Genomic DNA, 18654 nt, shown 5'->3' on the forward strand with positions numbered 1-18654 from the left:
CGGCAAAATTGCTTCTATGTTATCTTGTAATGAGTCGAAAGTGTCTAAAATTGGTTCAAGTTTCTTCAATCTGACTTCAATTTCAGATTGCGACAAATTATCACCGTTTATATATTCATTGAACCTAGTTAATTTCGCCTTGCAAACTCCTCGCTGGTTAATCAAAGTTTTGAGATCCATTTATAAATATCAAGAAAGGAGGTATTCACAGAACGTATTGTCAAATGATAATTACTTGTAATCAATCACTACACGTGCACTGTCCTTGATCACAGAACATTACTAATTAACCGATAAACAATGAATTTCATCTGAATTTTATAAATGCAACAGCTCCATGGCTGTCAAAAAGAAAACAATATGACAATATTGTTATTCCCTCCACAATCTCCACCGCGCATGCGTCAGCTTGCTTCGCGGCTGGGTTGGCATTTTACCGACTCGCGGTAAATTTCGAAATTTAAACTTACGGATTTTCAAATATAACCGCTCGTAATAAATCTTTTAAGAAATTTAAAATACTTGCTTTGTATTCTAACTTCTTTTTATATTGTTGTTACAATTATTATTGCTTACTACAATTTCGATGATGGGTATGAAATCAATTCAAACAACACTTGGTAACAATCAGCCCGATTCAATTTTAAAACAAACAAAGAAATACGGCTGTGTAATAAATCATGCTCTCCTGCCTGGGAAAATAAGGTAGGTATATGGGATATGGTCACTTGCCCGTTTTTCTGAAGATCCCCTCTGATGTTGGATGTTGAAGATGTTTGCTGGTTCTTTTATCATCCGCGATTCAATCGATAATACGGATGCGGCACGAAGGTCCAATGTTTAATTTTGGATCAAGGTAGAAATATAAACCCACTTATTTCGCCAGAAATGTTTATTGCAGAAGAGACTTAAAAATGATAAATCAACCTATTTATTAACCTTTAACAGGGAAGAATCTATGGCGACATCTATGAAAAACTATCCTAACATAAACATCAACTTATTTATTAACTTTTAACAGTCTGTTGGTAAGTATCTACATATAGCGACATCTATGCAAGGCTACACTTAACTCTATTTTCTTACAGTTTCGTTAATTTTTCGCTGGTCCAATTTAACGACCGGTCCAATATTCCATACTCTCCCCTACATTGAAGTCATTTAGATAATGTGTCGACTATGTGGTCTTCATGTATGCATTATATCTATCTATTTAAATAAAAATTCAAATTTTCGTTTGTAACAGGCCTCATTGTAACATACTTTTCTTCCGCATGTGTTCTATACATGTTTAAGAGAAAAAAATATTTTGTAGACTGGTTCACTGAATCATTATTTACTTGTTTGTGAACACCCATATGGGGGTATAATATATATAAATATAAATTCGTAAAATTAATGCATTACTTTAGTGCATTCATGTTATTTATTAATTAATCCTATGTTAGGTTAGCTCACATCGTCGTGTGTGCTACTGTATTAAAAACTACAGTGATTATCAAACAATGGATATTTAAATATTTATGTGTATGTATATATTATATGTCACAAATAAAAAGAAAAAACATCAATATTTGAGGAAAGTATGTTTTCTCAATTCCTCTAAGCTTAACCATTTTCTCAATCTTAATACTTTCTTTGGGGATTTTTTTATACAGTTGGACGGCCTGGTACATGAAAGATTTCTGGGTGCTTGATTATTTTCTTGTTCGCAATCTGATGTTCCTTTCATTTCTTGTCCCGTGACCGTGTATCTCGTGTTTGTAATTTATTTTTCTATTCAGTTCCTTCGACATCATCCCAATTTAATTTTATTTATAAAAATAATAACATTAAAATAAATAGTTTGATTTACCGTCATAAAATTTTGCTCACTCATGTCTCTTATCCGTGTTTATTATGTTTTGCTTGAGTATTATTCGCTTTGCTTTATTTTGCAGTGCATTTTTTCATTTCTTCTTCGTTGCAGAGAAAAAGAATACTTGAACAGTAATTAAAATGACATGTTTCTTTATTTACCTTGTTTCGTATTCTGCCAAGAAATGAAATTGTATGGTCTGCATTATGTGAAAAGTTCAACTTTGAGTTTATAATGAAACTGTATGGTCTGCATTATCTGAAAAGTTCAGCTTTGAGTTTATAATGAAATTGTTTGGTCCGCATTATCTGAAAAGTTCAGCCTTGAGTTTATAATGAGGCCTAGATATTTAATTTCTTCTATTTTTTTAATTATTTCTTCATTAATATAAAACTTTAGTTCGTCGTGCGTTTTTTTCCGCCTATATTCATGTATTTGGACTTAGAGTACTACAAAAATGGCCCCTGATGCTAAATGATTTGAAAACCGAAGCCATCATGAACCGAAAAAAATATTACACCTTACTTCGACATCGAAATGGGAGGACACATCACTGAATGGAAAGATCAAGTCACAAATCTGGGCCTGTCTATGGAGTGGCGCCTCAGCTGGAAATTTCACCAAGCTAGGATGCACGCATTGCACGCGTGCACGCGAAAAGCGATCGGCGCAATTAAGCTATTTTCAACAGACGAAGCCCGCTACTTCCCAGAACCAACCTCCTCATCTACTACTCGCTTATTCGCCCGGTACTGTCCTATGTGATTTCTGTATGGATCAGCATTTCACACTCGGACCACACGAGACTAAACACGCTTCAAAATCTTTGCATCAAAATTACATACAACACGAGACTCAGATCCAACTTGAAGAGACTACACGAACGATAAAAAATACCGACATTATACGAATTTATACACAAACTGACTAGAGTATAATTCAATTATCTGGGCTCCATTGTATAAAATTCACCAACTGAAAATCGAGAGAGAGCAGCATTAATTTCTTAGTTGTATTAATTATAAATTAGGAATTCCTATTGAAGATCTTAATTACGCCTTTTTAGTAAACTTATAACACTTGACCGACTTATCATCAAGGCGCACAATAACTGATTTAGTTTGTCTTTTCAAAGTTGCCATGAGCAAATTGGACGCCATGGATTCAACGAACCTTATTTCGTATCGTGTACCTACTCGTAATACAAGACAGACCGGTCTCTATAATGTTCCAAAGTCTGAATAATTATTTCGAAAATTCGCCAATTGAGAGGCAGAACAGACTAGGTAGTAATAATACTTCTGTTTACCGCCACCAGTCAGTGACCAAATTAAAAAATATATTATATGGTAGAATATTTGTAACTGATCCAGAAAATTACTTTTTTCTTACTTGCACACTTTGTTTTCTGCATTTTTTTTAATATAAATGGAATGTTCCATAAAACACCCATCGGGCGTTATAATTTATAAAAAAGTCCACTATTATATAAAAAAATACCTAAATGATGTTTTTATGTAGCTTATATTATTACTTAGAAATATCGCGTAGGAACGTTAATATATTTTTTTCACTTTCTTCCTATTGTAAATTCCGTATTACCAACCTGTACTATTATTTTTATACCATCTGCACTTTTAAAACTGGTTTATTTATTTTTTTATCTTTTCTTATATTATGTACAATGAATTATGTTAATTTTTTGTCATTCATTTTGGTATTTTCTGTTGACACTATAGTATGCAGTAAAATATGTAAGTATCATGTACAAGTCCATCAGGGTGATTGAATTAATGAATACATAAGTTTACTGTATATTGACATAAAAAACCGACATACGCACTCACACACACCTCAACATGCAAGTCATCATTTAGCGATGTTACTGAAGGCGGTCTCTGTTTCAAGTTGACAGACGACTGTTTCCTCCCGCATAAGGGTTTTCTGCGATTTTCCTTATTCCAAAGGCAAATCTAGAGGAATTCCCAATAATAAGGCGCAGCTGAATTTCCCTTCCAATCACAACATAACACAAACAGACACGTATGTCGTATATGGCCGTGGTTGACTGCTGGTGCTGAAGAGTATGATGCTCCAAACATGCAATTTTTGTAGCGTTTTTAGGTAACAACTTTTTTCCGTACCGAGGAAATACAAGTCCTCCAATCTTATAGTATTTATATATTTTTAAATATTTTACGCCTATTAAGGCTTTTACAAACATAATATATAACAGTATTTAAGAAATTATACTAGAAATAGTGCAGGAAATTACTATTTAAAACACTTGCACAAAAATATAAGGTAAAAATTGTGAGGCTCAATGACGCAGTTCTATTTGTATAAAATTCAGTAAATTTAAAATATTCATCAGTTCATGGTAAATAAGAATCTAGAAAATCTAAATAAAAGACGACGAACATAAAAGACCACGTTTATGGAAATCATAATAATTTTCTATGACTTTTCTCTTGTCTATGCATAACCTAAAAATTATGGTGACGAGTGCTTTCTTCGCCAACAGTCGTTTCTTCCTGTTTCCTGTTTATTTATTCCTGTTTACTTATTCCATGCCTGTGATGGTTATTGGTAAGTACTAATGCCTATTTTCATCGCTATTCATTTTGGTAGCGGCCGTTATTCCAGTTTAGTTAGGGAATCATTGGGCGTCTTGTCAGTAGAATGTTTAAACTGTCAATTTGACGTCTACCTATTATTAGATTAGTTTTTCGAAAGAATTTCTTAAAATATACTGAAATAACAAATATACGCACTACGCGTATGCGGAATGGCGGCAGACACAGTAAATAACTATATAGTTATCCGACGATTTTCTTAACCGTTGTCATAATTTCAAGGTCAAGATAATATCACCATTTACATCATTACTACCAAATATGTGTTTTGATATCACATATTAAAATCTCACTAAAATGAGAGTTCTGTTAAAACTATTTTTTGTTTCAGGTAATTTTTCTGGCCTAAACGAATTTCTAAACGCTACAACAGCAGATCAATGGATATACTAAATCCAGACATTGTTTCCATCAAGACGGAACCAGGACCCCAGGAAGAGGGCGGAGGTGAAATGCCGTATACGGATATTGATTACGACCTCTCAGATGTAAAGAAGGAATGCTTGCAATATGCGGAGAGTACTCGGACAGTCAGTTAGTTGCACGGCATACGTATAAAATGTTGAATTTTAAATTCGGATGTTCGGACTCCATGTCCGTTTGGAAATGCCGTGTTAACAGGACATATTTACGTTCTGGTCGTCTATAAGTTTATTTGATATTTACTTTTATATGTACTTTTGTAGAAAACTTTAAAATTAGAGAACTCTTATAACTTATATATTTCTCACAATACAGTCTTCATTATTCAAGCTTTCACTCAGCCATTGGGTCAAATGGTTCTTCCTAGTTGAAGCATGCATCTGACGATCTGAAGCGGACATCTGGAGTCATTCTTATTCATCAAAGTCACCGTTTTTTTTTCAAAAATCACGCTTTTCAATATTTTTTAATAGGGTATTAAATCCTTAAAGAATTATTATTAAAAAAAACACTTTGTCGTGTATCAAATTGTAGGTATTATTGATTTTTTCAGTTAACATTAATGTGGAGACTGATACCATCAAGGCGGAATTTACTCCCCGAGACGAAGAGGAGAGGGGATTTTCTTATATGGATATTGACATAGATCTGCCTGATGTTAAAAACGAATGCTTAGAAAGCATTCATAGTATTACTGAGACAGCAGGTATATCCGATTTCTTTGTAATATTTAAATTCAATCTTGCTAACTTATTTTTTTAGGTTTTTTTATGAGCCTTCTTTATCCGTATTATTTTTCAAATTTGTCAACAGAGCTGAAGACGCATCTCGTGGAAAAACTATTCGTATGTCCCCATTGTAACTACTCCTGTTCTAGTAAGTCAAATTTCGGAAAACACTTTCGCACCCATGCTGGAGAAAAAACCTTCTCATGTTCTGACTGCAACTATTCATGTTCACGAAAAGGCCATCTATTGAGCCACATGCTGACTCACAGTGGAAAAAAACCTTTTCTATGCTACAAGTGCAGTTATTCATGTGTTCAAAGGGGATGTTTGGCTATACATATGCGGACTCATAGTGGAGAAAAACCTTTTTTATGTTCTAACTGCAACTATTCATGTTCTCAAAAAAGCAATCTGACGACTCACATGCTGACTCACACTGGAGAAAAACGTTTTTCATGTTCCAAGTGCAACTATTCATTTGCTCAAAAAAGCCATCTGACGACTCACATGCTGACTCACAGTGGAGAAAAACATTTTTCATGTGCCGAGTGCAACAATTCATTTTTTCGGAAAGGAGATATGAAAAAGCACATGCTGATTCACGGTGGAGAAAAACCTTTTTCATGTCCTGAGTGCAACTATTCATTTACTCAAAAGGGTAATTTGAAGAGCCACATGCTGACTCACAGTGGAGACAAACCTTTCTCATGTTCCGAGTGCAACTATTTATGTTCTCAAAGGGGCCATCTGACGAGCCATATGCTGACTCACAGTGGAGTAAAACCTTTTTCATGTCTCAAGTGCAATTATTCATGTTCTCGAAAGGCAGATTTGAAGAGACACATGCTGATTCACAAAGGAGAATAAACTTTTTCTTGTTCCTAGTAAACCTTGACATACTATCAAAAAACGGCGGCTGACGTGCCATTTGCTAACCCAGAGTGGAGAAAGACGTTTTTCGCTTTCCAAAAATTTTCGATTATCAGAAAAACGTGCGTATTCATGGTGGATTATTTTTTTGAATTTTGAAACCTTCTGTTATCCTTGAATTGAATTCAATCTGATTCGAGTGGTAAATTATTTATTTTTCTTTTAAACTTAAGTGAAAAATGTAATATATTTATTCAATATTTTAACTTCGTGCTTTTTAACTAAACGATGTTTTGTTTTTGAAATTGAAGTAAGTCTGAAAATTGAATGATAATGTAATTATAATTATAAAAAAATATTTATCTTGTACTTGCAGAAAATTCAATAGATAATATAAAATAAATATCATTAGATCACTTTGCCTTAGTGTTTGTACTTCCAATAGACCACATTGAAAATTTTGCGGTGAATTTTATTTGTTTATATAGGCAAATTCAAACTATTTCTCTAATTTCGTAATTTCGTTTTATATACATTTGTTAAACAGGAACTGTTTAAATTTTCCTAATTATTTACCGCTGATGTGAGTTTTACTAAAAAGTTTATTTACATATATCAACCAAATATTTTTATTATTGTATCGAAAATATAGCTTATATACTAATATAAACTATATTTTCTAAATATAATATAATTTTTTCTAACATATATATATTTTTAAATATATTATCTTGCATATTTAACCAAACCCTTGGGCTCATATAAACTTATTTGTAATTATGGCTTTGCTTTTCCATCGTCAACTTACGCGTAGAAGAACATCTACGATAAAGCATTTTCAGAATTAGCGAGCCATTTGATTGAAACTAACAATCTTTTGATAAAACCTCTGGAACTAAAATATTATATATAAACGGAATTAGGGTAAATTCGTAAATGATTTTGATACCCTTCAATAGTATTATTTTATTTATTAGTCTTCGAAGTTTAAGCAGTTTGTAAACTTGATGACGCATGGTGAATACCCACGATTAATGCATCACATAGATTTTCTCTCCGAAACGCACTACGAAAGTCTCCAATATAGGAGAACATTGACAGCCCATACCTCTTGGAATGCTATAAATTGTTTGTACCGAACAACCACCGTTAGGGTCGACGTATTCCACACGGAAGAACGGACGTTATGGCCCAGCGTAGCATGACAAGAGGCGTGGTGCTGCTAAATGATACCACGAGGTCTCTTGACATTTTCAACATCGGCCTTGAAGACTTCAAAAGTCATTTTAGGCAAGAACTTTAAACATCGGTTATTGTAAAATGTTTCATTAACCCTCCCCCCGTCGCGCCTTTTTTCTAACGCGAGGAGTCGTGCGGGGTCTCTAAGGACCCTAAAAATAATTATGAATTGTTGTTATAGCAAATATTTTATTTTGACTGATTATTGTCAGGTGATAGGGGCTGCATTTAAATAAAAATTAGATATTTGTTTTTAATTTGAAAGCCAAAAAATCAAGAAGGAACATTTTTTTATAATTTTGGATCATACTTATTTTAATAGTAAGCTTTTTAAGCAAATCTTAACAATTATTCTTACTATAACCAAAAAGTAATCAACAAAATACAATATTTATGTTTATGACAAAAATGGATAATTGTTGATTCATAGAGAATTATTTTATGGCAATGAATTTTTTTTCCAGAACCCCGTTTTCCTCTCCTTCATACTTCTCCCCTGTGTCCGGGATTCAGTCAAAAACCAACAGCCGTGACGCGAACTGGACATTATTACCTATAACGCATCGCATAGCAATCAGAAAATCATCACATATGCATCGCAATAAATAAAATTAGTCAAACCAAAACTATAGTGAAATTAGCATCCCAATAAGTGAATGTTCCTCCACCTCTGTAAGTACCTTTATAAAACTATAGTGAAATTAGCATCCCACCAAGTGAATGTTCCTCCACCTCTGTAAGTGCCTTCAACCTTTATAAAACTCATTGCCAAAATAATATATCAACCTAGAATAATTTATTTGTTTATTAAAAGGTTCACAGCTTAAACATTTGATCAATTTGAGCAACATAAATTATTATGTAGAGATATGAACCAGTGCATCGCGTAATTATGATACGTATTTACGCATTTATCCACGATATTGTGTTTCATTGTTAAATACGTGTCGATTTATTTATGTGGATAGGGTAGATGGTTTTGTACAGTAAGATCTCGCATTATTTATTTTATTTAAACGATTTATTGTTATAAAATTATTTATCGTAAAAATGATTAACGAAACGTCAAACGTAGAAATTAAGTTTTCGAAGCTCGTCGAAATTCATTCTTTTCAAGAGCTCAGAGAATATTATAGCATAAAAAATTTAAAGACGACATCGTCAAAAAACGCTTTTTTCGCAAATGCCACATTGTTACCAGAGATTAGGAATACATTTTTGGAAATGGTTAGTAAAATAAACATGCTAAACCGTACAATAAATCCGGAATATATACCCAATTTTCAAATGGAACAATCATTTGATGAACTTTACGCCATTATTCAACTCCCCGCCCGGCAAATGAATAATGAAAATATTTATAGGCAAATTCAAACTATTTCTCTAATTTGGTAATTTCGTTTTATATACATATGTTAAACAGGAACTGTTTAAATTTTCCTAATTATTTACCGCTGATGTGATTTTTACTAAAATGTTTATTTACATATATCAACCAAATATTTGTATTATTGTATCGAAAATATAGCTTATATACTTATATAAGCTATATTTTCAATTTGGTAGGCGGGAATGGGTACCGCCGCCATGGGAACCATTTATTGGATGACCAACACCTCTGCCACAGGTCACCCCAAGTGGTTTGCTACGTTTTGTGACTTAGCAGGGGTGCCCGGGTTCATGGGTTAAGGTTTGCCCAGGTCTTGGTGGCGGGTGCGTCGGCCCACCTTCTGCGTGGCGGGCCGGTTGGGAGATGCTGATGAGGGAGACCCTTTACAACCGGTTACCGCTGTCCGGGCCGCTCGATAGTACAGGGGCCCGACCCTCAGGCTCACGACTAAGGGTGGGCTGCCCCATCAGCGAGTGAAAAAACCCCGCCACTGCTGTTGTGCCGGTTCGTGACCGGAGGGGACCCAGCAGCAGCGTTTGGGGCGCATTGGATGCCCTCTCCAGCCGGACTCTCCCAGCCTATCGCCTAGCACCGCAGTGGGTGGGCTGGAACTAAACGCTCATCACTCCTGGACAGCCTGAACCCCAGATTCCTACCCACCCCTCATACCTTTCCTTTCCAGACCTTCCTTTCACCTCTTCCCTTAAAAAAAAAATTAAATAACAAAAACAAAAATTAACATCGTTACAGCGGCGAGTAGCAGGCGTCCCCAGTGCGGGCCAAAACTGTTGGTAAATTTTGCCAACATTCGCGGCCTGCACACAAATTTAAATTCCATTCATCACCATCTTTTGTCCCAACGTCCCAACCTTCTTTTCCTATCCGAAACTCAGATAGCCGAGCCGCCAGACTCTTCCTGGACTGCCCGGGCTTTACCCTCGCAAGCAAGTTCCGACTCGAAGGAGGAGTCTGCCTCTATAGTCGAGCTGACGTCAACTGTGTACGACTATTGAGTCTGGAAAACTCCAAATTCGACGTAATGTGGGTGCGCGTCAATCTTGCCAGTACGTCAAGATTCTACGCATGTCTATACCGCTCACCGAACCATAGCAAATCAGACACTTCCGAACTCTTCAAACATTTGAGCGATACTATTGATGATCTCTTGCCCCGTTACCCTTCGGCCGAGTTTATTGTTTTGGAGGACTTCAATGTTCATAACGAACCATGGTTAAAGTTCTCAGGCCCAACGGACTCGGCTGGCCGACAGGCGGAATCCTTTGCCATTTGCTACGGATTAGAGCAACTAGTTCAGGAGCCTACAAGGGTTCCTGGTGTCCAGACTCACCGCTCCAATCTGTTAGACCTATTCTTACCTACTGTGCCACACGGTTATAAGATTGACGTCACAGCGCCTCTGGGATCATCCGACCACTGCCTAGTGACGACATCAATCCCCGTTAGCCTCAGACCAACCAATGAGAGGCTGAGGAGAAAAGTGTGGCACTATAGGTCAGCAGATTGGTTCGGTATGCGGGCCCATTTCAACGCTTTTCCGTGGTTAGCTGTTTGTTTTCGGACTTCGGACCCTTCAAGATGTTCCCAGGAGATTGGTGAAGTCATCAAATCGGCGATGGATGGCTTCATACAATCGACTACTAAAGAAACTGGTGTGGGCTCAAAGCCGTGGTTCAGTCGACAATGCTCCGAAGCAGTTCGACGAAAAAACGCGGCTTACCGAGCCTTCAACACATTTCGAACGCCCGAAAGCAGATCAGCATACAACAAATCGGCAAAGGAATGCAAGAGAATCATTTATAGGTCAAAATTCGAACACGACCTGCAGATCAGCAATAAGCTGGCTGCCTGCCCGCATGGCAGCAGAGCATTCTGGTCGCTTGCGGGCTCAATAGGTCGAAATTTTTGTAAACCCAGTATGCCACCTCTTACCAGACCTATCGGCTCACTAGCAAACACCGCCACCGAAAAGGCTAACCTATTAGGGAAAATGTTTGCGGTAAACTCGACCCTCGACGACGGAGGTGCTGTTCTGCCGTCGGTTCCTCACTGCGGCTTCTATATGAAAAAAGCTGAGGATCCGGCATCGGGATGTACTCCGCGTTATACGGAGGCTCGATGTTAACAAAGCTAGTGGACCTGATGGAATACCTGCCCTGGTATTGCAGAGGTGTGCTGCGGAAATAGTTCCAGTTTTGACAAAGCTCTTCAAAATGTCACACGAACTCCAACGGCTCGGAGGGCTTTGAAGCAGAGAATGGACGGTTATCTCGAGAGTATTTCCTCCTGGGGTAAAAACAATCTTGAAAAATTTAATGTTTCAAAGACCCAATCCTGTCTGATTACGTCTAAAAGGGATCCAAATGATAATTTAGTCTCCTTCAACGGAAGCAATCTTCCGAACAGGCCTTCCATTGATATGCTTGGTGTAACTATAAGTGACCAGCTCAGGTACGGGGGCTCCATCGAAGCCAGAGTAAAGTTGGCCTCTCAGAAGCTGGGCGTACTGTACAGGGCCCGCAGATACTTTAATAGTACACAACTGCTGACCCTGTACAAATCGCAAGTGCGCCCTACTGTCGAATTTGGCAGCCATCTCTGGTCCGGAGCCCCTAAATACCTGAAAAAAACCCTTGACTCACTCTTGCGCAAAAACGGGCGGTCCGTTTGATAGATTCTCAAGAGCCGATTCGATAGACCCAATCTTAACAAACGGACTGCAATCTTTAGAGCACAGGCGTTAGGTAGGTATGCTGTCCTTGTTCTATCGGTATTACAATAGAAGATGCTCTGAGAAACATGCGTCATTGATCCCTTCGGCACCGGTGCGTAGTCGGGATACACGCCAAACGCGCGCCCATTATTTGTACACGGTTGACATTTGTCACATGAGAACGGGTCGCTTCTATGATTCGTTCTTAAGTTCAACAGCACGGCTGTGGAACGAACTGCCGGCTTCAGTGTTTCCTCCCTTCTACAACATGGGACTCTTCAAGACCCATGTTCACTCCTTCCTCTCCACAAAAAGACACCTCACACAGCATCCCCAAAGATGACATAGGCCCTGAGGGAAATTATTTTCTTCAGGGCCTCCTGTGTGGAGTTAATATAAAAAATAAAAATAAATACACTTATTAATTGAGCGCAGCGAAATCCTGTTTTAACCAAAAATTTTTGAATTTCATCTTGACGAAAAATTTGTTTTGTATGTTCCTTCTCCGATTCAAGATGGTGCCCGTTTAATGGTTCAATAAAGATTTTTTTTAAATTTGAGATCGTCGTTTTTATTTGGACTTTCTTGCTATCCTTATATTCATTTTTTCATGGGACATTTACTCGTACCTGCCTAAAAAAAATAAAAATAACAATTTTTTTTGAGATATTTTCTTTGAACAAATTTTATTATTCGTTATTTAACGAAGCTCGTCAAAATTCATTTTTTTCAAGAGCTCAGAGAATATTTGATAGCATAACAAATTTAAAGACGACATCGTCAAAAAACGCTTTTTTCGCAAATGCCACATTGTTACCAGAGATTAGGAATACATTTTTGGAAATGTTTAGTAAAATAATCATGCTAAACCGTACAATAAATCCGGAATATATACCCAATTTTCAAATGGAACAATCATTTGATGAACTTTACGCCATTATTCAACTCACCGCTCGGCAAATGAATAATGAAAATATGAATCAGTCGTCATCTACTACTGGAAAATTTATTATGAAACGTTTAAAAATATTATTGACAAAAACACAGATCTCTCTAATGCAGAAAAAGTCCAACATTTAGTCGGTTCATTGTCTGATAAAGCATTGCATATTTGTGTTGGGATTCCAACAACAGCTGATAGTTATGAAATTATTTGGAATGCTTTAATAGAGAAATATGAAGATAATAGAGCACACGCAGCGTATTATTTCGATCAAATTTTAAACATTAAACAAATAACTATTCCAACAGCATCTAATTTAGAAGCGTTTATAGATCAGTTTCATTCGTCAATTTTGGCGTTACAACAGTTAAAATTTCCGAATTTATTACAATATTTCTTTCTTTATATAGGAACTCAAAAATTAGATAAGGAAACAGCTATGGCATTCGAATTGTCAGTGAGGAGATCTGAGACACCTTCTTATGAAAAGTTCGTGATTTTTTTGCGTGAACACGCAAAAATATTACAACGAACATCTGCATTACCGGAATGTAAATCGCAACAGCGCATGGAGAAAAACTCACTTAAGAATCAATATAGGCAAGCATTTGTTAGTGTAACGAACAGCAAAATAAAATAATACGAGTACGCTGTATGTAACCTATCAGATCATACATCAATTTATAAATGCCCAACATTTTTAAAAGCATCTCCTAAGAATAGATTTGAAATTGCTCAAAAACAAAATCTGTGCAGAAATTGTCTTAGTAAAATGCACTTTGCTAATAAATGTAAATCGGATCACCGATGCAAATATTGTAATCAAAATCATCACTCTCTATTACATTTTAATACAACAACATCCGACTCTTCTCACTCTAATGAACAAGATTTAGCGGAAAATTCCGAGCGTGAATTTGAAAATCTATCCGATAATGTCACATTGTCCACTCTGAATAATGGAGATGCAAACGTTTTTTCTCCGAATCAAACCATACTAAAGGACCGCATCCATTAATGTTCTTGATTTTAGGAATAATTATCAGAAAATACGTGTCCTAATCGATAGCGAATCGCAAAACGATTTCATTACAACGGAATGTTGCCAACGTCTTGGATTACATTTATTCCCAAATCGTAATCACGCCACGATTAGAGGAATAGGGGATGTTGCTCAACGCGTTAAAGGAGGTACGAATTTGAGGTTTGAGTCTCGTTACAACAATAAAGTATCTTTCTCCATTCGACCTCCCAGCATCATCGCTAAGTTTTAACGCTTTATCTTATTTAAATGAATTACAAATTGCCGATGACGAATTCCACACCCCAGGGGTTATAGATGCAATCATCGGAGCCAATTTATTTGGCAAAATAATATTACCACGTAAGGTAAAAAGCACACGGTTATTACCAAGTTCCATTGAGACCAGCTTAGGATATATAATAATAGGAAATGCACCTACCATCGATAGTTCTTATTCACTTGGTAACTCATTTCGCACAACAACAGAACCATCGGTTGAAGAACTTATTGCAAAATTCTGGCAATTGGAAGAGGTCACGGAGTGTGAACTGCTTTCGTCGGAGGAAAAAGAATGTGATACAATTTACGATCAATCTACCAGCAGAGATACCTCCGGTAGATATATAGTTGAGCTCCCATTCAAGGATCCTCCAGAAAATCTAGGAGATTCTTATCAAGTAGCCTCACGTCGTTTTCTAAGTCTTGAAAAAAGACTAAACGCATCTCCATCCCCGAGACAAAAGTATAACAACGTAATAATGGATTATCTCGAAAAGGGTTATCTATCCCCTGTTAATCCCGACAGGCTGCTGGAAAGTAGTTATTATATTCCACATCGCTGCATACTACGAGACGATAAAACAACCACTAAACTACGAATAGTTTTAGATGCAAGCTGTAAAACTAGAACTTCGTATTCTTTGAACGATACATTACATTCGGGAAAAAACTTACAAGCTGATTTATTCAAGTTATTAATTAACGTTCGTTTGTACCGTATCATTGATCTCATATTTAAGAACAAAAAAAATTCCCATGAGATTTTGTATCAATCAACCATAACAGATCACTTCTCAGTAGAAATCGGCCTTATGCACCATAATCTAACTACCGGAAAGTCACGTAATAATATAAAAATGAAAAAATTGAGAAACTAACTTCTAAAATTAAATTATAAAATTGGCACTCTACTCTAAATTCCAACGATCTGGACGTTGCTTTCAATACCTTTTCTAAAATCCTCTTGCAATATATTGAGGATGTCACCGAAGAATCCAGTTTTAATAATTAAAATTACTCTACCAACCATGTAAAAGCCCTCTGGGCGTTAAATAAATAAATAAAATAAAAAATAAAATTATTGTTTAGATACAGTTGCTACATGTTTCTTCCGAGTTTTTGTTTGGGCATTCCTTCCATTCGTGATCCTTAGCACAATGTAAGCAGGTCGCGCTTTTGTCTTTGCTCAAACATTTCATTGCAGTGTGTCCAAATTTCAAGCAGTGGTAGCACTGCGTCAGGGGGGTGGCAATTTTTACTCGTACTCTGCTGAATCCTATATTGATTTTTCCTTTTCAATGAGTTAGGACCTCAGTGCTCCGCTGGTTTTCAGTATATAGTTAGTGAGTCCATTTTGTAATTTAGGCTTAAACATTTTTATTAGTTTTACAGTGTTTTTTGTATTATTTTCCATAATATCTTTGATACCTTCATTTTGGGTTTTTAAAGCCTCGATTATATCTTCTTTTGTCAGATCTGCCTGTAGATTTTTTATGAAAATTTTGGGGTTTTTCTTTTTTAGTTTTGTTAATTTCATCCGTCAATTTGGACTTTAGTAGGGCAAGATATTATCAGTTTGTTTTGGGCGGCTTTACGAACTCCATTTACTGCAGTGCCTAAATTTGGTAATTTTATTTTTTTGACAATTTTGTCTTTTATTGCGTCTGATGTCATATTTGAATTTTCACTTTTAATAATCAGTGAATATTTCGATTCCAGGTTTTCTTTTAGTCGACTTGCATAGGTTTTTTTTTCCATATTACTTGAATTTTCTTTTTTTTTCTAATTTTTCTATTAGTTTGGTTTGCAGAGAAACGATCTCGTTTCGAAAAAAAAGTTTTTTCGTGCATCCATTTTTCTTTTAGAAGTTTGATGTTTGTTTCCAGATTAGTTTTGGCCTTGAGGTCCTGTTTGATAGAAATATTTGAGATTTCTAGTTTAATTTTTTCTATTATTTGTATTTATTATTTGTCCTTAATGGGTTGGGTTTAGTGACCACAGTCACCTCACTCGTGGCAAAATACTAGTAACGGTGTAACAATACTCTAATATTGTAAAACGAAATTATTTACGTATACGTCCACACACCACCGCTGTGGGCGGAAGAATGTGAAGTGCTAACAACCGTTCTTATTAATTACCGTGATTAATTATCATATGATGAATATGTATGTTAACAATATGTATGTGTTCAAAAGTCACATGATGAAAATGTTTTTTTCTTGAGTTATCTGGCCGCCATGAAAATTATAATCATTGTCTATGACTTCATTCTTGTCTATGCATAACCTATAAATATTTTTGACAAGTGCTAACAAGTGCTTTCATCTCCGAGAGCCGTTTCTTTCCGTTAAACATACTATCCTACGCCTGTGATGGTTATTGGTAAAGTAAGTACTCATACTTATATTCATCGCCATTTATTTGGTAGCTGCCGTTATTCCAGTTTAGTTAGGGAATCATTGGGCGTTTTGTCACAGTAGAATGTTTAAACTGTCAATTTGACGTCTACCTATTATTAGATTAGCATTTCGAAGGCATTTATTACAATGATCTAAAAAAAAACATTTGGTTAACAGATATTTTGTTAAAAGCGGAATGGCGGTAAAGATTGTAAATATATATATATATATATATAGTTTTCCCACGCTAAGCAACGTTTCTCTTAACCGTTGTCATATCTTCAAGGTTTTCAAATATGTGTTTTGGCTACGACTTCGTTATTTTGACAGGATATTCCAAGCGAAACCACATTTTGTTATTTATTTTTTTAATGTTTTTTTTATTCTAGATAAAAGAAAGTTACATTTTCACTTATTTAACTAAAAAAACGGTAATTTTTGGATAGGGCCTGACACGCTTATTACGAATATTTTTTAGAAAAAAACTATATTCGCCTTAGTTACTATAAAAGAAAACTTTTTGCATTTCGGGCGGTGGAAAATTATGAATTTATATTTTCAATTGCGTTAACCAAAAAACACTTCGCGAATCGATGCGGCGGCAATCAGCTGCCATTAGGTACGTCACTGTTATGTTGGTATCCCCGATACATTGCGTAGATACGACTATGGCTAACTTCGTGGAATACAAATGGATTTGTATCACAAACCATGTTACACAAACCTAGCGTAGCCGGTAAACTACTTGAAAACTGGGATGTTTTTCTTGCCTTGACGCGAGCAGGCGTTATTAAGGGGCACTTTCTGTTGTATCACAAACCATGTTACACATACCTCGGTATCCCACGAAGATAGCAACGGTCGTATTTAGCTCTTGTTAATGCATCAGTGATACCAACATAACAGTGCGTTCCTAATGGCGGCGCGTTGTCGCCACATCGATTCGCGAAGTGAATTTTGGTTTTACGCAATTGAAAATCGAAATGTATAATTTTCCGCCGCCCGAAGTGCAAAAAGTTTTCTTTTATAGTAATTAAGGCGAATATAAAGTTTTTTTCTAAAAATTATTCGTAATAAGCGTGTCAGGCCCTATCCAAAATTTACCAAAAAAACTAATACATTATACAACGATTTTATTCACGATCATTGTTTGTTTGATTGATCATAAAACTGAACAACTTTTTTTTAAAATTACCTACACTTTTGCCATTTTTAATTTCGTCTGGGAGGCAATTATGTTTGTTGCTTCCCTCGTAACCAATGGATTGCTTGCCGTAATGAGAATGTATGGTGTTTAAATGTATTTTATCTTGTTGCCGTGTAAAGTGTGTGTGTACGTTTTAATGATTTCTGTATTTAGATGTATGAGTTTATTATTTATTTTGCATATAAGGAGACATGTATTATATTCATAAAAAGTTTCTTAATGTTAATAGTTTTTTCCTTACATAATTTTTTTGTGGATGTTCTGGGTTTGAAGTGAAATAGCTTTTTGATTACTTTGTTTTGTTTTACATGTAGTTCATTTATATATGTTTCATATGTATTTCCCCAGATTTCAATCAAGTAGTTTAAATGTGAATATACGAGACTATAATATAGACCTTTTTAATTTTATTTGGTAACAGATATGATATCCGGCTAAATAGGCTAATTAAAGGGTTGATTATATATTTAATATCTTGAATAAGCTGTTTAAAAGTTAGGTGTTTATCAATGTATCAGGATTTGCAGGTTGTTTTATTCAATTTTTTAGGGTACATAAGGAGGAATGATTTAACGAGATGAGCTAAAAATCATGTATTCTGTTTTAATTTAACTTTTTATTTTATCTTTTTATTTTTCTTAACAATGTTCTGTTTCAGATATATTTTTTGGGGTTAAACCAGTAACCAAACTCTTCCAAAGCAGACCATGGATCTACTGAAGCCAGATACTATATCCATCAAGACGGAACCAGGGCTCCAGGAAGAAGATGGAGGTGAAATTGCATTTTCAGATTTAGATTTCGACCTCCCAGCTGTAACGAAGGAATGCTCACAATATGCGGAGACTACTCAGACAGCCAGTTTGTTGCATTGCATACGTGTAAAATATAGAATTTTAAATTCGGATGTCCGGAATCAATGTC

The 18654-nt window shown here is 35.7% G+C and overlaps 1 protein-coding gene across 1 annotated transcript in view; it reads left to right on the plus strand.

Moving 5' to 3' along the window:
* Positions 1-4361: 4361 nt before the first annotated feature.
* The window catches only part of LOC149415985 (uncharacterized), a 498120-nt gene continuing 483827 nt past the window's right edge, over positions 4362-18654 (plus strand). Inside the window, exons 1-3 of the mRNA XM_089641838.1 lie at positions 4362-4447; positions 4826-5028; positions 5471-5623. Coding sequence (XP_089497964.1) covers positions 4875-5028; positions 5471-5623 — 307 coding nt within the window. The 5' untranslated portion in view covers positions 4362-4447; positions 4826-4874. The remainder of the gene's footprint in view (positions 4448-4825; positions 5029-5470; positions 5624-18654) is intronic.

Source organism: Hesperophylax consimilis, chromosome 17 (genome assembly GCF_061612785.1).
Source record: "Hesperophylax consimilis isolate HC1 chromosome 17, BYU_Hcon_1.0, whole genome shotgun sequence".
NCBI classification, from domain to species: Eukaryota; Metazoa; Arthropoda; class Insecta; order Trichoptera; family Limnephilidae; genus Hesperophylax; species Hesperophylax consimilis.